The sequence below is a fragment of the Corvus cornix genome, chromosome 19 (assembly GCF_000738735.6).
Source record: "Corvus cornix cornix isolate S_Up_H32 chromosome 19, ASM73873v5, whole genome shotgun sequence".
Lineage (NCBI taxonomy): Eukaryota > Metazoa > Chordata > Aves > Passeriformes > Corvidae > Corvus > Corvus cornix.
This window is the reverse complement of record NC_046348.1, coordinates 2,966,542-2,987,822: the sequence shown is the minus strand read 5'-3', so window position 1 is coordinate 2,987,822 and position 21,281 is coordinate 2,966,542. Positions and strand designations below refer to the sequence as shown.

At 38.6% G+C, this 21,281-nt stretch overlaps 1 protein-coding gene across 8 annotated transcripts in view; it reads left to right on the top strand.

Moving 5' to 3' along the window:
* GTF2I (general transcription factor IIi) overlaps nt 1-21,281 on the top strand; it is a 101,477-nt gene that overhangs the window by 78,335 nt on the left and 1,861 nt on the right. For 5 of the 8 annotated variants that reach the window (XM_039562705.1, XM_039562702.1, XM_039562701.1 and 2 more), the window contains 16 exons: nt 1,245-1,328; nt 2,038-2,221; nt 2,535-2,593; nt 6,167-6,238; nt 6,756-6,939; nt 7,454-7,512; nt 8,158-8,241; nt 8,719-8,814; nt 10,372-10,437; nt 11,287-11,470; nt 12,340-12,392; nt 12,948-13,058; nt 13,930-14,013; nt 14,830-15,013; nt 15,963-15,991; nt 17,361-18,761. In XM_039562705.1, coding sequence (XP_039418639.1) covers nt 1,245-1,328; nt 2,038-2,221; nt 2,535-2,593; nt 6,167-6,238; nt 6,756-6,939; nt 7,454-7,512; nt 8,158-8,241; nt 8,719-8,814; nt 10,372-10,437; nt 11,287-11,470; nt 12,340-12,392; nt 12,948-13,058; nt 13,930-14,013; nt 14,830-15,013; nt 15,963-15,991; nt 17,361-17,527 — 1,700 coding nt within the window. In that variant the 3' untranslated portion in view covers nt 17,528-18,761. Of the gene's footprint in view, nt 1-1,244; nt 1,329-2,037; nt 2,222-2,534; nt 2,594-6,166; nt 6,239-6,755; nt 6,940-7,453; nt 7,513-8,157; nt 8,242-8,718; nt 8,815-10,371; nt 10,438-11,286; nt 11,471-12,339; nt 12,393-12,892; nt 13,059-13,929; nt 14,014-14,829; nt 15,014-15,962; nt 15,992-17,360; nt 18,763-21,065; nt 21,141-21,281 lie in introns of those variants that run through there. The other 3 variants (XM_039562700.1, XM_039562704.1, XM_039562706.1) reach the window with 3 other exon arrangements.

Below are 21,281 nucleotides of genomic sequence, written 5' to 3'. Positions count from 1 at the left end.
TTTCTGTTGTTTTATTCATTTTTAATACGGTTGTACTGATTATGAAGGCAAAGCAAGTACATTGCTTATCTCATAACACCCCTGTAGCTAAGAAAACCAGTGGTAACCAAATTTTATGGCACAAGGTTCTTATATTTTGCTTATATTGCTTGTTATCACCAACTGTCACGTGACTAGAGATAGTTACATGTGACCTCTGCATCCTCTCTAAGAGAAGAGAGCATCCCTGGAAGCTGTCAATAACATCTCAGAGAACACAGAAGACAGCAGCTGTCTGAGCCTCCTTTCCTGCAGTTTTCTTCCTATTTGGATTCCCTCTTTCCTGGTAGCTCATTATCTACTCTGCTGCTCCATGTGTCCACTGCCATCTCAGGAGACAGAGCTATGGAGCACCAGCCCCTGCTCTCTCAGCTCCATGTGTCCAATTCCTGCTCCGGCCACAGGCCCTGATAGCTTATGTCCCCAGCAGGAAATGAAAGGGATGACTATGGAACGTGTATTTTGACTGTCAGAGGAAAAGATGATTTTCATTTGCATTCCTGTGGGAAACAGGCTGGTCAGGAAGATTTAGTGGAAAGGCCTCAGTCTTGAAACTCTGAGAAGACTGATACTGGCTGCAAGACAGACCAGTCAGATCCCAGGAATGGCTGGAGAAATGTGAGCTGGTGCTTATGCTGATAGCCCAGTCGGGTGCAGTTATGGACCACAAGTCACTGCTTTTGCATTCTGACTAAACCCATGCCGTGGCAGCTGGCCAACATCTTCTTTGAGACTGGGAAGCTTCACTTGTTGGTCACAAAGACATATTCAGGAGGAAAAAGTGATTTGTATTATATGTGCTTTGATTCCTTGAAAGCAAGTTTTCATCCCATACGCATGCCTCATTCCACATTGAATATCAAGATAATTCTTCAGGAAATGAAACAGTTGAAAAACTATTCCCATCTCCAAGTGGGATCTGTAGTTTGGAGGTGGATGATGAAAGTATTGCAGTTCTTCAGGCCAATACACTGTGTGTATTTTGTAGCAAGAGTGGTATCACTGGTTCAGTGGAGTTTTGTTCAGTTTTAATATTTTGTCATTATTTTATGATAATTTTTTTCTAGTTCCAAGTTGAATCCATGCTTCTTACACAGAGCATTTATGTGTTACCTGAAAATGCAGGATGATTATGCATCCTATAAACTGAAAAACTGAAAATACAACCAAAATAATTAGGGACTGTTGGTTTTGTTCTGTGTCAGTCTCAAATACAGTGAAAGAAGAGTGGTATGCCAGAGTCACCAAACTGAGAAAGATGGTAGATCAACTTTTCTGTAAAAAGTTTGGTGAGTACAGTATTATTATTTTCTTTTCTTTATGGCTTTGTATTTCTTGAAGGTTGCTTTCATTCCTTCCTTTGAACGTCTATGTGAATGAGACCTTTGTTCAGATTTTTTTTTCAAGTATTTAAAATTCTTGTGGCTGAGTGAAAAAGAATGTTTTAATTTACTGCTTACACAAGGTAAATTCATAGTTTAAAAAGAATTATAAGTCTTACATATACAGCTCTTCTGATTGCTCTCAATTCCTTCCTATTTGGATTTTTTTCCTTTGATGGTGAATAAAACAGCTGTTTACTTAAATTTATATCCACTGCAGTATCATCATAATTAGTATTAAAACATTTCTGGGTGAACTTTTATGTTCTGTCCAATATGAAAAAATAGTCAACTCATAAGAGCTAGAATAAAATTTTTCATTATACTCTATAATACATTAACAATTTTGGATAAAACAAATGTATTATACCCCAGTGAGCAGTCCAGTAATCTCCAATCTGTTCTTGTGACTGCCGAACAGCAACATCATACAACATGGCAAATTTTTTACATATTTGGTGTGCTGAGACTTGGGTTCTGTTGGATTTAGATGTCCTGCATTGTACCAAATGTTAAGATCACAATTACAACAGCCTGAGGAACTGGTATCAGCTAGCTTTTAATGAAGATTGATTGGCCAGTCTGTCCAGTTACTGGATGTATTTTGTTCCAACAGCTGAGGCTTTGGGGAGCACTGAGCCCAAAGCTGTTCCATACAAGAAATTTGAAGCTCATCCAACTGACCTCTATGTTGAAGGGCTGCCAGAGAACATCCCCTTTAGGAGTCCCTCCTGGTATGGAATCCCTTGCCTTGAACAAATAATTCAAGTGGGCAACAGAATAAAATTTGTGATCAAAAGGTAAGTCTAAACATGGAGGGATTTTAAAGAAAGAGTCCAAACAAACACCCTGTATGTAATCAAGCACTTGGTTTCATTAGGTCATGAAGCATTTGGTCTCTAGTTACCAAATAAGCAAATTAAATATTCTGCATCACAGAGTGGGTATTTGCAATCCAGACAAGTATTTCAAAATATCTTTTGCATATCTGTAGCATGTTGATAAGTGTGAAAAATATAATAGAAAAATTCAAACTCTTCAATTCATGTCATAATAGGTAATAGTATTTAATTGATGTCAAGAATAAGTAGATTATTTGTGTCCTGGTTGCAGGCCAGAGCTGCTAACTGTCACTTCAACGGAATTTACTCAGCCCGGGTCGAACACCCCAGGTAAGACAGGTGCTGTCTCCAAGTGGGAATGGAAGGGTTTGATGGGGAAATGCATCTAGATCAATGCAGCATTTTTCAAGAAGTAACCGTTGTGTGATGAGTATGCTGGCATATTCATCGTGAAGGTTGGAAAGAATAAACTGATCACTGTGAACGTGGATGGCTTCCTGGATTGTGAAATCCTGGTGCAGTCCCAGCTGCCTTTGAATAACTAGACTGGGTCATCTTCAGAGTCCCAGAGAACTGGAGTTACTGTCCTGGCCTGAATCAAAGCTCTGGAGTCCCTTGGCATTTTGCAGCTGACTCTGGGCTCTTTCAGATCTCTGTTGGTAAGGAATTGTAGGGATTTTTTGAAAGCATGAAGTGCCTTTAACAGGGAGAAGAAACGGTTTGGGGTTTATTTCCAAATTCCCTGAGTTGAAGTGTCTTGGTGCTTTCTTGCTACAGGAATGTGCAATCCAGATCTTACTGGATTTTTTAGGAGTATGAATCTGCTTGTAGTAATAACACAAGCCAAGATCCAGGGCTTCCTTTGTTTTTACACACACACAGATTACTGGAGGAAAAAAATAAAAAGAAGTAATATGATTTAGTAATCATGCAGGCAATAGTCACTTTACATCATCACAATGTATTGTGGATTTTAGGAAAAAACTCGTATTCAGTAAGAGGGTAGTTAAATAGAAAAGGCTGGTTTTCTTGTGGAGAGGAAAAGGCAGCATCGAATTTGGGGTTTTTTCGAAGTAGTAACAGCATGTGCCAGTGACAGCAGTAAAAATCCCAGCTAATAAAATCCTCTTTCTGAAAGAACAGGCTAAGTAGTGATGATGATTCTTAAACCTCAGACTGTTGGAATGTTCAGAATAATAGTTCTTTTTGTACTAGTTACTTCACTGTATTTTTCACTAACTTACAGGTGATTCTGGAATTACCAGTGCCCACCATGCTTGCTGGGATCCAGGGTCTGATGTCAGAGAGATAAACACAGCAAATGTTCTCCTGCACTTAGAGCCCAGTGAAAACCACTTGCCCAGACAAAGGCATCTTCTTACTGCAGATGCAAACCTAACGTTGCCAAAGAATATTAGATGTTTTTAAGCAAAGTATTACTGCTTTGGAAAATAGTAATCCTGTGCCATCAACAGACAGTTTGTGAATAATAATTTTTTTAAAGTCAGGTAGTCAGTCTGATTCCTTTGCCACTAGGACTACAACATGTGAATAAGTACAAAGACACATGCAGGTGTTAAATACCTGTGAAATCTATCAAATACCTATGAAAAAAATATTAATGCATCTTGCCATGAAAGTATAAGACACTAGAAATAAGCAAAATAGGTAATTTATTAATTAAAAATATGTTTTGGAAACAAAAAAATTCTGTATAGCTTCCTTCCTGCATGCCTTTCTCAGCTTGGAGTTGGTTTGGCTCAGTAGCAGTTAATTGTTATTTGTCAGTTGTGATGAAAAGTAATGAAGTATGATGCCATGGGTTGACATTGGCCAGATGCCAGGCACCCAAACAAGCTGCTCACTCACTCCCTTCTGCAGCTGAACAGAGGAGAAAAAATACAACGAAGGGTTCATGAGTTGACGTAAAGACTTAAGAGAGAGATCTCTCATCGTCCACCATGGGCAAAACAGGCTCAACTTAGAGATATAAGGTGAATTTATTGCTAACAAAATCAGAGCAGGATAACGAGAAGTAAAATAAGCACTTAAGAACACCTTTCCCCCACCTCTCCCTCCTTGCAGCTCTACCTCATACCCCAGTGGTACAAGGAGGCAGGGAATGGGGGCCATGGTCAGTTCATCACTCATAGCTTCTCCTGCTGCTCAGGGAGAGAAGTCGTTCCCCTGCTGCATCATGGGGTCCCTCCCACAGGAGACAGTTCTCCACGAACCTCTCTGACGTGGCTCCATCTCATGAGCACCAGTCCTCCCCCAGACTGCTGCAACATGAGTTCCTCCCACGGGCACACTGTCCTCCCCAAACTGCTGTGGCATGGGTCACTTTTCCATGGGGTGTGGTCCTCCAAGGACAGGCTGCTCCAGCTTGGGAGCAACGCCCCTCTCTCCATGGGTTTCCTACAGGCTCACAGCCTCCTCCAGGCATCCACCTGCTCATGGGCTCCTCCATGGGCTGCAGGTGGATCTCTGCTTCCCATGCCCTCCAGGGGCTGCAGGGGCACAGCTGCGTCACCATGGTCTTTGATGCCTTTTCCTGGTCTTAAAATCAAGAGTCATACACGGTTAGAAGGGGAAAAGGGATTTTACCTTGGTGTTTATTTTTAAGGATCCATAGGTGTACATGTCCAGGTCATATGCATCCAGATGCACCCCGCTGAGTATCTCCTCCCCCCAACATTGGGTATAACATTATAGGCTTTACTAATCAGCATATCTATCAAAGATTCCCCAATGAGAGGCTCAAGTGAGCCCCCCTCCCCAAGGAACCTTCCCCTGGATGGTTCTATCTTGGTTTACAGAATGTGTTCTGGAGAGGACCTTGGGGTTTGGGGCACACTGATCCCCGGCTACGAAGCTTCTAAAATGTTGAGTCTCTTAGCTTGACAAACAAGTCCAAGAATGTAGGGAAAAAGCACCAGGAATACAGAAGTTGTAAAAAGGTATAACAGGGGTATAAAAGAAAAGGCAAAAATCTTCATGGCATCAGCTTCACCACGGCCTGCAGAGGAATATTGGCTTTGGTACCTGGAGCACCTCCTTGTTCTTCACTGACCTTGGTGTCTGCACAGTTGTTCTCTCACAGGTTCTCACCCTGCTTTTCTCTGGCTGCAATTACAACTGCACCACCTTTTTTTTTTTTTTTTTTAATCTTTCTTATTAAATCTGTTATCACAGAAGTATTACCACCATTTCTAATTGGCCCAGCCTTGACCAGTGGCACATCTGTCTTTGGAGCCACCAGGGACTGGCTCTGCTGGACATGGAAGAGGCTTCTGGCAGCTTCTCACAGGAGCCACCACTGTAGCCCCCCCTGCTACCAAAAACCAGGCCATACAAAACCCTTACAATGCTGTTTGTTACGAAAAAAAGTGCTTTTTATTGCACATCCTTTTCTTTCTTCTCTGTCTAAGCTACAGATGTCTGCTCTGGCTGGCACTCGTATAATTGGCTTTTATTTATAATAGAGAATAGGACTGAAGATTATTTTTTTTAATGCTAATCAAAATGTTTAGCAAAGCACTCTTTAAATCCTCATGTTCTACTCTAAAGACTGTTATTATACACTATGATTAATTAATTCAAGTTTTGTAAGAACCACTAAAATAATTTCTTCCTGCATCTAAAGGCTCTGAAGAACAGATTATTGTACTTGGGTCAGTGTTTGAAATTTGTAACTACATTTAAACAGATTTTTCATTATGTAGAGGGAATTATGTGTATCATTTAAGCTGCTATTAATAATCATTACTCATTGTATGTCCCTGTCTTCTCAGATGTGATTGTGTTGTTATTTTTGAAGTTTTTATGTTGAAAGAAGTATGTTCAAATGTACCTCTGTATCTAGAGCTGGGCGATTCTCTGACATCTATTTCTGGTTTTCAGCGAAAGAAGATTGGAATGCCAAGATCACAAAGCTAAGAAAGGAAGTAGAAGATATATTTAATATAAAGTTTGGTAAGTTAAATGCTAAATGAACTGTTTCGTTGTGCTGCTGCATTTTAAAACTCCTCTGTTTGAATGTTACTGTATTTACTTAAGCATCAGAAGTATACTAGGACAGATATGGAAATCTTGACTCCTCTTACGTATGTTTTACTTACTCTTTCCTAAAACTGACATAAATGTTTTTATAACAGCATCCTAGGCCCTAATTTTTCCAGTTGTGTGACAAGAGATGATGCACAAAAGCTTTTGGATGAAAAGAAGTTCTCAAAATAAAACATTAGGTACTGCAAGCCTATATTAGATATTATCTGTAACAAGATGGGCCAAATCCCCATTTTTAGTTACTCCACAGAAAATAATAGGGAATCTGTTTAAATATATTTAAATATTTCTGGTTTTTTTGGGGGGTGGGGTGGGCATTGTTAGCTTTGAGTAGCAGAGCTTCTGTAAGACACTTCTTAAAATCACTTGAGATAAAATTCCACCCATTTAAGTGTGTAATCTATCATTTATTTTTTATTTTCAGCCCAAGCTCTGGGGCTTTCAGAGACAGTGAAAGTTCCCTATTCTGTATTTGAATCAAACCCCGAGTCCTTGATCGTTGAAGGCTTGCCAGAAGGAGTCCCCTTCCGGAGTCCCACATGGTTTGGAATTCCACGCCTTGAAAGAATTGTCCGTGGAAGTGGCAAAATCAAATTTGTTATTAAGAAGTACGTTTGTGATTCAGTTATTTTTACCTCTGATTTTGAAGTTATTTGACTCCATTCCCAGCAGCTCTAGGCTTTAAATGCTACCTAAATTCTGCTTCCATGAAACACAAAGAATATTTTGCACGTATGTTTTTTCTTATACAAGGACATACATTCCTCATTAAATTTCTGTAGATGTATAAATTGTGTGTTTCATGCATCAAGAATTGAGAGGGGAAAAATGGTCTTTGGACCAAAATGGAAGCTTTTTTCCGTCCTTTTTTTTTCCTTTTTCTGTATTTTTTTCCTTGAAGTAAACCCAGAAGAAAATTGCAAAATAGAAAATACAGCTTTATGTTTTCTACTTTTTTTCATGCTTATAGTAGATGGAGAGCCATCCATTCTTCTAACAGAATTTCATTTTAGAGAGCTGATGTTTTGTGAATCGGAACTCAACTGAATTCCAAAAAATTTGTAACATTTTGCTGTATTACTTGTCTCGCAACTGATTGGGTTTGTTCTGCTCAACTTCTAGGCCTGAGCTTATCGCTTCCTATTTGCCTCTAAGACTGGCTAATAAAATAAAGACAAAAGGTAAACAATTAAGTATTATTTGCTGCCATCAATTTGTAAATACTTCCTTTCTGCTTCCCTAGCAGACTAAGAGATCTCTGTGGTTGAAAAATACAGATGTTGTAAATAAAAGGCATTATTTAAGATGATCTAGCATAGTAGCCTCCAAATCTGCTATTATTTGAGAAAGACACTCAAACCATAAATGTATCTGCTTTTTTTACTTAACTATTCTAGTACAGAAAATGGAATTTACTCAATTTTGACAACTTTTATTTCACTTTCAATGGCTTCAACCATTTAACTGAGAGCTGTGAACTGCAATAAATAATAATGATGTTTTCTAAGACAAGAGTAAAAAAATATTTTGTCCGTAGAAAATTCAGATGTTAGTCATGTTTTTGTTATTTAGATAATAAAAAGTACCAAAACTCTCCTTCACACTTAGAAAAAACAAAGTCTTTTGTTCTGAATTAGTGGGAAATCTAGGTGTGCCTTTTTCAAGAGCACTAAACCTACTTTTTAAGGTTGTGAGCATCACTGTATTGTTCAGGTTCTACTGTTCAGACTGTACTTAGTTCAGTTTGTTAGAATTCTCAGAATACAGCTGTTTTTGTTAGCTGTGCAGGATTTGTGCTTTACATTTTGTGTTCTTTTGGCTTCCAGCAATTAGTCCGAGGAGTTCAAAAAGGTCACGAAGTTCTGCAGATAATTCAAGTGTCCCAGAGATTGAAGTTACTGTTGATGACAGTATGGAAGAAATATCCTTAAATATTCTTCTGATATTCTTTTATTGCTCTGATGTTTTCTGTTCTTCTAACCTTTCATAGCCCATAAGTAACGTACACCTCATGTAGCAAACTCTGTTCCACTTCAAGACTCCAGATGCACTTCAATATAGAAACAGTTTTATTTTTCATTTCTGAAACAAACTGGATACTGTGTAGATTATGCTTAGGTAAAATGCTGGAGTTTGACAGCTTGCTTGGGCCCATTATTCCAAGCAGAGATGTGGGAACTGATGTAGTCCTGAGCAGAGAAATAACAGACATGATCAGTAGTATTAAATGCTTAAATACAACTCTAGAACTTCTTAAAGGCTTTTTTTTAATTCTACTTTTGATTCAAAATTGAAGATTTCTCTAGTAATCAAGTTTGATGTGTTCTTCTTTTTGTATGATGTCTTGCTTCTGCTCTCTGCGTTATTTATGTAATGTCTCTTCATAGGTCCTAATAAAGCACAAACAACAGATGCTCAAACTAATTCTCAAACCAATGGATCCAATACAAATTCGAAGCCACAAGGAAGAGAGTTTTCTTTTGGTAAGTGTTGGGGGAATTAGCACACATGCATTCCTTTAATGTTGGTGTGGAACATCCTGATTACATATCAGATATTTCTAGTTCATGTTCTGTTGTACAGCTAGTGAATGATTGAAGTTCTTGCTTTTGTGTACATTCAGTTCTTCATTATGTGGAGTAATCAGCATTAGAGAAATCCTGGATGATATAGGGAGTATGCTGTACAAATGCAGCAAAGATCCATTAGATCTTATTGATTCAGGTGCAGAGTCAGTTCTAGATTTTTGCTGGTCTGTTACTGCACAATGCTGCAGACCCTTCAAGGACTTTTCTGGTGCAAAGTATCACCAAGTGCATAAACCTAGCTGAGATGTGATACTGTGCATGAATTTCACAAGCCCTCTCCAAATTTGAAATATTGACATCACTGTGCAGAGATATCTAGGTGGGGTGTAGGGACCAGGAAGGATTTGAACTAAGATTAGTAAGCCATGATCTATCAGAGCTGATTATGCATGATTACCATGATTGAGCTCTCCAGTTCTGGAAAATCAGTAAAGGAAAGGATGGACAGGACTGAAAGTCATGTAGTCATGAATCATGAATGTAGGCCAGAGCTTTTTGGCCATGGAGGCCCAGGCCTGTCTGTGCAGTGCTCTGGAACAGAAATCTCTGCATTGAAAGCAAGGTCAATTTGCAGTCCAGAAAAATTCTTCATTGTCAAGTGAGATGAGTGACTGTATTCAAAGTAATTGTAAGTAGTTCTGTGTCTCAGTAAACCTTTTTTTCAGCATCCTTACATTCTGAGTTTATTTGCTGATGTTTGTATAGGAATTGTAAATTTATCTTTTTTGTCCCCTATGCTTTCTTTTTTAGCTGTATGGTCATAAAATCTATAAGAAAGGAGCTATCTATTCCTACTGAGCCAATTGAGAATGAATGAGATACTGATTTGGCATGGGTGGTATTCATATTCAGAGTTGTGTACAGTTTTCTTGAACTTGGCTGTTGTTGTTAGACCTAGGCTTTTTTTAATCTGCAACTTTTTTGAACTTTTGACTGAGGTTTTAGTTTCATAGACCAGCCGTGGCCCACTTAGTGCAGGCACAAGTAAATCGGTTTAGTAATTGCTCTGATGGCTGTCAGAAACAAAATGCTGATCTAGGTGAACATTTAATCTCACCACTAAAGTAGAAACTGTGCTAGAGATTAAAGTTCTCAGGAGAGAGGCATGTTCAGGGCTGTGTCACTGAACATACGAGGAACTGCCTGCCACTATTTTGGGTGCCAGTTCAGATGAGTAAATTTTATGCAGATACTGTAAATTTGGATCACTCTTGGATTAATTTTGGTTTTAATCACCCTTGCTTTATCCAGTGACAGTATCTTTCAAAGCTTCAGGAAAACGAGGATTTATGTGAATATTATTTTGCAGAATGAAAGCCATTTTGCACATTTTATTGCCATAGTAAATCAGTTATCAAGCATAATAATTTATTAAATATTTATTAAAATATTATTCAAAGACTGATTCATTGTGTGAGTGTTGATCTAATTCTTCCAATTTCCTCCTGGCAGAGGCGTGGAATGCCAAAATTACTGACTTGAAGCAGAAAGTTGAAAATCTTTTTAATGAAAAATGTGGTATGTTTATTGATTCTTTTTTACTAAGATGCCTTTCTTATGAACATGCAGTTAGATGTATGAGAGGTGTTAATATGTTTATTCCAGAAGTCCTGCAAACCTTGTGTAATTTACAGTTTCCCATCTGAATTCTTAGATTTCATTCTCATGTATTTGCAATCCAGTGTCACATTTCCACTAGTTATTTTATTTGGGTGTGAAAATGGAGAAGTTGTAGTTGGATTACAACTTTTTTTAATGACCCACAGACAGAGTGATTCTGCATACTAGCACATCATTTTAAGCTTTCATCACTCTGCATATAAATGGGACTTCGTATGACTCTGCATGACTCAAAATGGGTTATGGGTTATGGGTGGTATCTGGAGAAATGTGTTCCATTATATTCCAGCACTTCTTCTAGTGCAGGCTGTTTGAAAACTACTGACTTTTGGAAGTAATGGCTTCTCATTACTTTTCTGAGTGCGGGTTTTTGAACAAGAGCACTAATCTCACCTCCCCTTGGTGGTGTTCTCTAGAAGAGACAGAGGCAGAATGCATTGCCTTCAACAAAGTGGCATACAGATGGGATAGTCTTGTATGCAGACCAAGCCAGTGGCATGAGCTGTCTGCAAATTACTAATTTTCAGCCAATTATGGTGAGATTTACTGCAATGGAATGTGTTGCGTTTGAAACTGTTAATTTTCTTCCTGCATACTCATAGCTGTCACAAAAAAAGGCAAAGCCTGCTGGCTCTATCTAATTGAGTATGTATGTGCCAACTACCCTATTTCATTTATACCAGGGGTATTCTATTTCTGTACACATCAGTCATCTAACTGGTACCTTATTGCTCTGTTGCATTTCAGGGGAAGCTCTGGGACACAGTGAACCAGTGAAGGTGCCATATGCACTGTTTGAATCCTTCCCAGAGGTTTTCTACGTGGAAGGACTACCTGAGGGGGTCCCGTTCCGCCAACCTTCAACTTTTGGGATTCCAAGACTTGAGAAGATCCTGAGAAATAGATCCAAAATAAGATTTGTTATTAAAAAGTAAGACTCCCATATGTCTTTGATAATCTGTTCCATGAGAATTGAAATGTGGACCAAAAATGAAATTTAGTTTTGCCAAGTTGCTAAATTACTCTATAAAATACATAGTGGAATATTTTTAGTACTTGGGGAAATGGTTGGAAAGCTCTTGTGCAGGTGGAACAAGATAAAATAATCTCTTTGTTCTGAAAGACTCTTAGAGTCTGTTGTGAGAGGAAGAGCGAGTCCATATTTCTAAACACATTACAATTATCCCACCACTGGTTTAGTTCCTACTGCAAGGAGCACTTACAGGCTACTCATAAAGCTTGCTGGTTGTGTACTGAGAGCTGAGGAGTGGAGATTTGTATAGTGAGGACTGTAAGAATTTTCTTTCTCTTTCCTAGAACAGGTTTAGATACTCCTGTGCCAGTGCAGAAACAGTGGCAAGAGAAGTTACAAGGACGTGTAGTGATAGAACAAGGGAGAATGGCTTTAAACTGACAGAGAGCAGAGTTAAATTAGATATTTGGAAGAAATTTTCACTGTGAGGGTGGCAAGGCCATGACCCAGGTTGCCCAGAGAGGCTGTGGCTGACCCATCCCTGGAAGTGTTGGAAGGCCAGGTTGGATGGGGTTTTGAGCAACCTGGTCTAGTGGAAGGTGTCCCTGCCCATGGCAGGGGCATAGAACTGGACGGGCTTTAGGTTCCTTCCAGCCCAAACCAGTCTGGGATTCTGTGAAGTTATGGAGCCTCTCAGTCACTGCATTCTTGACTGTCTTTTTGGCTGAGAGGATATCACTTAGTTACCATTTTTAGAAAATGGGATTTTCTTTAATGTTGATGTTACAATTTTTTTATTGTATGTAAAATGTTCAATCTGTTTGCAGGCCTGAGATGTTTGAGGCAGCTGTCAAAGAAAGTTCTGCTAGAAGCCCCCAAAGTGAGTTCTGAAACTGCTTAACTTTCTAGATAACAGTTTATTTCAAGGGTTAAATATTAATTATGGGAGCAGCATGGTGTTAATAAATTCCTGAAAGATTTATTCTTCATTGCAGTTGCTTGGTTTGTTTGCTTGCTTGTTTGTTTTTAAGATGGGAAAAACACTTACCGGTTACAGTTTAAATATAGCTCTTAATAAGGGAGTATTAATTTTTTTAAGTTATTCACAAATAATTGTGCCACTAGTATATTCTTTACTACCTTCTATCAAAATATAGCCAGTAATGTAGGATTCACAGGAGTTATTCAGGTCTAGAGATTTGCTCCTAGTATGTAGATCATCTAAATGACATATGTGCCAGAGACAGGAGCGCAGATAGCCGGTCGAAAATTGTGTCAGGTAGGTAGGTCATGGAATAAATGCTCCCATTTTGAAACTGGAACTAGGTCCTCTTTGAAAACTTTGCCAATATTTGTTGTTTTGCAATATTTTCTTTATAGATGAGACTGAAGATTCTGAGCTCTCTATAAATGTTTTCTAAATTAATCCTCTTAGGAAAAAATAATTCATCCAGTAAAGCCAATACAACAAGGACGACAAAAAACACAGTAGAGAACACAAGTGCAGGTGTTGAAGACCTAAACATCATTCAAGTAACCATACCAGGTGTGTATACTGGCTGGTTTCACATCATACTACTTGTGCTTATATTCTTCATGATATTTGTTTAGTTTGATGAAGTTTTTTCTTACAGTCAAGCTAGTTTGCTGAAATACAGTCAACAAAGAACATAATTTACCTTTTTGGTTTTGCTGAGATGTTAAATATTATCTGTTTCATCAGTGACATCTCTAGAATATTCTTAGTTCAACCACCTGTTAAGAAGTATCCACATTTTTCTGATGCAATAAATTAAATATTGATTTGCAGTTCTTGACAACTTCCATGTGTCAGTACTTGGACTGAATTGAATGACTGTGCAGGCTGAACTGCTTTGTCTTAACACCAATTACTGCTTTCTCAGGCACTTACTACATCCATTGGAATTCACTGGAAACCATGAGGAATGTTGCATGCTATGGCCATCTATTGAATGATCACTTTGCTTTTACCTTTACATACCATTCTATGTTCCGTAAGAAAGTAAAATACAATTTGTTGGTTTAAATTACTTTACAAAATCATCTCTAGACAGTAAACCTAGATTCATCCCTGGAAGTGTTCAGGGCCAGGTTGAATGGGGCTTGGAGCAACCTGGTGTAGTGGAAGGTATTCCTGCCCATGGCAGAGGTATGGAACTGGGTGATCTTTAAGGTCTCTTCCAAACCAAACCATTCTAGGATTCTGTAATTTCTTACCAACCATCTATTTTTGTGTATTTCTACAAGTCTGTGTTGCTGCTAAAATGAAGAACAAAGACAGTGTCTGTTTAGAAGCTTTTGGGTATACCTGCTTTGAGTAAACATGCAGGGATAAACAAGCTTCAGGGGGGGAAATCTGTGCTTAATTCTCATGCTATTCTAACAATTTCTTCCAGATGATGAAAGTGAGCGACTGCCAAAAGTAGAAAAAGCCAGACAATTGAGAGAGCAAGTAAATGATCTTTTTAGCCAGAAATTTGGTAATTGCTTCTTACTCCCCATTTTTACATTGGTGTGGGTGCAATTAATGGTGTTCATACTGAAATTACTGAATGAATATTCACTCACAGTGAGTTATATACATGGTCATTAAAATGAACAAATTCGAGAATTATATATGAATGTTGTGCTTTGACTTCAAAAAGAACCTTTTCTAAGTGAAGTAGGCAGTTTGGTGTTTTAAACAAAGTCCTAAGAGTCTAAATTGCTTCACAGTTCCCCTTCCCTTTTCCTGTTTTCTGTGTCAACATGGATGAAGTATTTATTTTGCTGGCAGTCCATGGTTCTTCTCAGGGCTTCATAATCCTGACCTCTTAATACTTGGGATTAATTTTAAAAATGCAATTTAACCTTTTTGCTGTGTATAGTATTGTTTGGTTTTTTTACTTTGCATTGTACAGTAGTAATGACCTGGTTTTCCATATCTGAAGTTCCTTCACTTGTGCTGCATTGAATTGCTTTTCATAGCATTACAGGAAATGCTTTGTTTTCCTTCGTGTAGCTATCTCCTTTTTTATCCTGTTCTGTGCCTTTTTCTAAGAGCAGAATCTGTGTTTTTCACATTCTGAACTGTCAGAATTGGAGTTGTGACTAATGCTCTCATAGTAATGTTCATGAGTGCAATCCAGAACCTCATTTCCAACACTGTAATCATTTCATTGTCAAGTGAATTGTCATAGTTTCAGATCTGATAGAAAGCATGGTCTGCATTTTGTTTCTTAATATCTGAGGACTTTTACTTCAGTGTAATTATAAATAATGTAGACTTGAAAATAAACACGACCTCTCTCACTTAGGTGAAGCCACTGGTATGAATTTCCCTGTGAAAGTTCCATACAGAAAAATCACTAACAACCCTGGCTGTGTGTTGGTGGATGGAATGCCTCCAGGTGTGGCATTTAAAGCACCCAGTTATCTGGAAATCAGCTCAATGAGGAAGATTTTGGAATCAGCAAAGTTTATCAAGTTTACTATCATTAGGTATGTAGTTTCCATTAATTAGATTGTGAGCACAGCCCCATAGCTGGAATAAATGTGAGAGAATAGAAGTTGTAGTACATCTTTAAATACGTGTTGGCTCTTTTTGGGTAACAATATATCAGGTCAAATGAAGCCCAGATGTTCCTAGCATGAATGAAGGAGGACATGTCCAATTTACTATGACAAAGGGCATATTATTAATACTGCATATTACAGTGAGCTGTCTTTTGAGTTTAAACCTAATCATAATGTGTAAAAAAGTCCTATAGTTTTCTGGGCCTTGCTCTCCCAGTCATAATATCAAGTTTTGAGACAAGTCCAGAGCTTATTGGTTTCTATTCAATATTTAAAAATACAATATTGTCCAATTACAGTATAACAGAATTTCATTTGTATGTGTATATCTCCCTAGACATATATACACACAAACGTATATATACAATGTTAATTTGTATGCATGAAGCAGAGTAGATTAAACTTTGGAATCATTCTAAGGAGGAGTTGAAAATAAAAATTTATCAGTTTCTGTAACTTCTCAAATCATAGATTTGAGACTTCACAGGAGTGTAAAAGCTTCAGTTTATCTTCAGAGAGAGAAATTTCTTAAATAGATTTTACTAAGGAGTCTGAGTTCTCAACCCTTAATCATGACATATTCTAACCAAAAGGGCTTTGATGTGTGTTTTTGAATTGAACCCTGAAGAAGAGGTGACCCCTTGCTAAGTAGCAGTGACCAAGGGAAGGGTTTAGCTCTCCCATATATGTTACTTTCCAAAATGCTAGTTTGGAAGAACCAAAGTGCCCAAGAGCTGCTATTCCTTCTGTTTTACTTTATTTTCTTTTCATTTTTTAGCCTGACCTCTGTTATAGAAGGTATGGGGAGGTTGCATTGGTAGGAAACACCATGCAGTGCATTTTAGAGTCAATAATTTTTTTTTTTTTTTCCCAGACCATTTCCAGGACTTGTGATTAACAATCGTAAGTATTTATGAGACACTGATGACAAATGTATTTTTGTAACCTACCAAGACTCATTTTCTACATTGTGTTTTAGTGGCAGAGGCCCCAAGTTGTTAAGGTCTCTGTATAACTCTTGTCTGTGTATTTCTCATTAAGATTTCCTGACTAAACATGTATATTCCGTTAACTTGAGGGCAGGGGGATAAATTTACGTTTAAACAATATAAGATTAACATTGACTTGGTATGAAAATGCAAGACACTGATTTTGTATTTTTCAGCTGCAGAGTCCCAAAGAAATTTAGGATCATGACTGAGCAACAGACTTACATGAGAGTTTCTACATTGTAGGTTTAAATCCATCACAGTAGCAGTTAGTAAGCAAGAGCTTTCCAGTAGCTGCACAACTGTGTTCCAGTGAAAAATTCTGCATTCTGCTGAATCTATAACTGTTTAGAGAGGCAGACTGTAGTTAGCTGAAGTGCCATGGCCAATTTGGCCCTGACAATGAAATTGTTTGGGGTAGCGGGAGGGAAAGACACAGTATTTTTGGTTGCTAAAGTAGTTGTGACCTGGTTGTTAGATGTAATTTAGGAGAAAAAACAAACCACAAAGCGCTGTCACTACAGTGTCCCTTGTGTCGTGTTCTTTGTGAGCCAATGTCAGATTAGAAATTCAGAGGCCAAATAAACTGTCACAATTTGGCCTTACCCAGCTTGAGCCTTAGCAGACCAGTGTTTGTTCAAATACATTCAGCCACTGGTGTATTCCAGCTAACAAGCTGAGGCCTATGCACTGCAAGTATGAGGTGTTCTCAAGAAGATACTGTAGCCACTAACTCCCACTGACCTGCTCACCAGACCTAGGTGCAATTCTGAGGTGGGAGAGAGGTCTGTTTGCAAGGGGGAGCCTTCCAGGCAAGTAAATGTGTAGTAGTATTTCCAGGGAATTCAGTTAGAAGTGAAAGAATCCATTGAACTGTTGTCAGTTCAGCATAAGTTGTCAGTGTGTGTTGGGACTGGGGGAGCAGATTGGTCATGGACCAGGTTTGGCCATTATCTATGTCCACTAATTATGATCAAAATGATCTGATACTGATGGATACCAAGGTGAACGATTGAAAGGCTCTGAGCCTACTAGGTTATAAGTATGATGTTTTTTTCTTCATCTGAAGAACACGTGGAAACTTAAGAGGAAATTTTTGGTGCTTGCAGGCAAGACAGGGAATGTTTTTCCTGTAGCAGAAAAATTGGAACTGCATCTCAATCACAAGTGTTAGTAACCTGTTATGTGCCAAGTTTCAGGATTTGCAGTTTCAAAGGTTGTCCTTGTGTTGCATGTGAACTGTTTTCATTGTGAAGTTAAACAGTGATCATGTCTAATCTTAGACCTGATAGAAGAAGCTGAAGCAGATGCACCACCTACAGCACCAGCAGCAGCTGCAGTACTACCAGGTGATGCAGAGTGTAACACATGTTCTTTCAGGAGGGGTGGGGTATGCATCTTATTGGCAGATGTCATTAGGAGTCATGTCCTAGGTATAAGCTGCTCATGATGAGCCGTTTAATTTTGAGAAATGGTGTGCAACACTTTTATAGCTGCTAAATATTAATAATTTAGTGGAAAGTGCCTCTAGTTTCTTTGAGCTGTGTCACTGGTGTGTTCCTTGATTTGATTTTTGCAGATGATGAGTGAGCTGGAAAGAAAGATTAGTAGGGGCAATGTATAAAGCCAATTCAGTATCCAATTATTGATGTCTGCTTAACTCAGATATGTGCATGTCTGCATGTTCAGCCAAGTGAATTTTGCCTGCATAGCTGGCAATGGGGTCTGGATGGAATTTCTGCTTGCTCTGTAACCTCTGCTAGACTGTGTCTGGGACTGCACACACATCACCTTAGTCTGATCGGAGAGCTTGGCTTTGTGCTGTGAATTAACTAAAGTAAATGTGGTTGGGCAACTTCACTTTGATCCAATACAGTTTCTAAATGTTCATACATCTTTTAAAAATGTGTATCCTAAGTTGGTGTAGTGCAGAGAGAACTTTTGCAATTGACTAAATAAATCATTACACAAAGAAATTGGAAAACGAAGAGAAAACATCTGAAAAACATTTTAAGAATAAGGGGCACTTGTATGATGAAAATTATTATAAAGGAAACTACTGGCTCCTCTGTTTACATGTGAAAGTGTGGGAGGGAGGAGATCAGCTGCTGATGGTCTGTGACCTTGCTGCAGTCTGTCAGTCCTTAACATCTGCAGTGTTAAAAAGGTTAAATGGTTTTTCCCAGAACATGTTCATCTACAATCCATGTGAGAAAGTAGAAAACTCAGCATGGAATTAAAACATACTTCTTGTCCTCTGTTATGCACCTTCCACTCTTCCCCCAAAGTACACATACTTGCCATCAAAGACAATGCTTAGGAGAAGTGGCGACTCTTTCTTTAAGCTGTTCCAAATTCGGTGTATTCTGTGTATGTTACGTTGTTCTGGGTCTTGGTGATATGTCTGCCACAGTGAACCATTCTTGGAAGAGAAAGTGTTGCATAGTTGAATGTAATAAATGTTTCAGGTTTTTTTATATTTTGTTGCAGACTATAGAAAGTTATACAAATTTATCTCAGACAAAGAGATGTGACTCTGATTGTTAAAGAAAAATGAGGTGCTTTTTTCAGAGAAAATTCCCCAATCTGATTCATCTTGTTGAAACTATATTCATATTCATTTGACTGGGTTTTTTTTCATTTAAGAGCCAGCTGAACCAAGCCAAATAGAAGTATCTCTAGAAGGTAAGTGTTTGTCTTCAGTTATTATCACCAAATTTTTTTAAGTAATGCTGAACAAAGTTGCATCTGTTTTTAAAGTCAGGTCAGTCAAAACAAAAAAAAAAAGGTCTTTTATTGGTTCCTGGCACATTTCTTCATTTACAGTAATATCATGCTGCACCATGTGAAAAATACTTTACAGCAAAAGTTACTATTTAAATAACTTTACAAAGGAGTTTTATGAATTATCTGTGGTTGGTGAGTCATGCCTATACATAGGCTCTGAGTGACTCTTCATATCCTGAATGATGCACCAATTATTCAGCGTGGTAGTTTCTACAATTGATGCGAGTGATTGCTGTCATCTGGAACTCTGAATGCCATGTTGGCTTGGATGTACTGTATTGTGGGCAAGGGAGTGGAGTATTGTTGTTCTTCTAGCACTTAAACTCTGAAAAACATCCAACTTTCCTATTGTCCAAGAACATACTTGAGTTGTATCCTTTTCAAACAGAATCCCAGAATCAATTTGTTTGGAAAAGCCCTCTAAGAACATCAAGTCAAACTGTTGTCCCAGTACTGCCAAGCTCACCACTAACCCATCTCTTCAAGTGCCACATCTACACAGCTTTTAAATCCCTTCAAGGACAGTGACTCCACCACTTCCCTGGGCAGCCTCTCCCAGGGCTGGACAACCCTTTTGGTGAAGTGTTTTCTAGTACGTAGGTTTCTGTAAGACCAAGGAAGCCGTAGGTTTTGTGTCCCCCGTGTGTTTTTGGGGCATTAGGAATACCGAATTGACCTGAGAGCTGGGATGCTACTGTCTGCTGTGTGCTCTGCTCCTGTAAATGCTGCCTCTGCTATACCCCAGCCTGTCAGCATGACCCTGGATGGCCATGGCTGTCTTTGCTGTGGCTCCAAGGTGATCCAAGGTGCTGTGGTAGTTTGCTGGGGTGCTGCCTTTGTGTCAGGTGGTCCCGAGAAGGGTTTGCTGATGTGTCTGTGGCAGCTTGATGGCAACATAGCCAACAGCCCTGGGATGGCAGCTGCTGTGCATCAGCCATTTTCAGCTTGAGACTCTCAACTTCAGTTCATTCCCTAATCCTGCTTACATTGCCCCCAGAGAGAAAGCAGCAAATCTCAATGCTCCTGTTCTTTTGTACCCTTTTCCATGGAAATTCCCTTTCCAGTCTCCATTGCTTCAGTTTCCCTGTCATGTCACTGAACTCTAAGCCAAGCCAACATTCTCAACTGGAGTGAATGTTACAAGCTGAATTATAGGTTCACTCCAAGGGTTTTAAGTCAGTCTGTCATGGAGTATGGACCGACCCTGTTGCAGCAATCAAGACAGAAAGAAGGCAAACGTTAGAGTGAGTCACAGCAGAGCTGAGCTGCAGATTTTAAGCTCACAGTTGTGAAGGCTGGAACATCAGATGTCTTTATCATGCCAAAACTCAGGGATTGCTGAAGCTAGATGATGAAGGAGAAAGACCGTTGTTCCTGAATACTGTCATGTGGAGGAAATTTAACTGTGGGCCTTCAATGTGATGGTTTGGAAGAGATAGAATAGTGTAGTTACGGATTTGTTATCCAAAGCTGGCTTCAGACACTGTAACTACAGAAATGTTTTTGTAAAAAGGCACACAGTGGCTAAAGAACCCAAAATGGTTCCAGAACTAGGCTGGAAGGTATAAAATGATCATGTGGTGAAACAGCTTGGCTCTGTAGCGATGAATGACTCTCACACCGAACCTTCCAAACAACTTCAGGGAAAAACCAATTTCCTTCCAGCATCATATTCTCTGTAAAAGGAACAGAATCAGCCTCTGGGTCATATGGACAGTGCTATATAGACACGAGATTCCTTTGATTTACCTCCAAGCATCCCTGCAATGAATAAAACTGTATCAAAAGGTGATGAATGCTTTAGCCAATATGAATTTTTTTTTTAAACATATCATAATGCCTTCCTGTGTGATACTGTGCTTTGAAAATCAGCTAGGGTTAAAATTTGTTTTGGACAGACTGAAATAGAATAATGCAAAAGTCTGTATCTAGTTAAGAGAGAAGCAGTCCTACTAATGGCAATTTTATTTCCATTCATTAAGAACTAGAGTGCTCTCAAGATCCTAAGCTGCTTTACATTGCAGTGGAAATGGTAATTTCCACAGAATCAGATTGCTGTGAATATGCTTTTATTTATCATTAATAGTTGAAAAAGATAATTAATGCTTTTCATGTTTTTATAAATTTTTACTTAAGTACAACAGTAACAAAATTGGTGGGGAAGTTCCACTTCTTTTCACTCATTACTACTTTTTTAACAGATAACACAGAAACAGAAGAAAATTCTCAAATAAAGCAAGATCCAGACCTGACGTCGTAGATCTTATCAATACTAGGTAAAATAATTTAGTGTTTATTGAAGTCAACACCTGTCAAGGAATAATATTTTTGTATTTTTGGCTGGGGAAAAGAGAGAGGAAGTATAATACTGAATGTCAGAAGATGCCAGTACTTTAGTTGTGAATTAGTTTATGTGT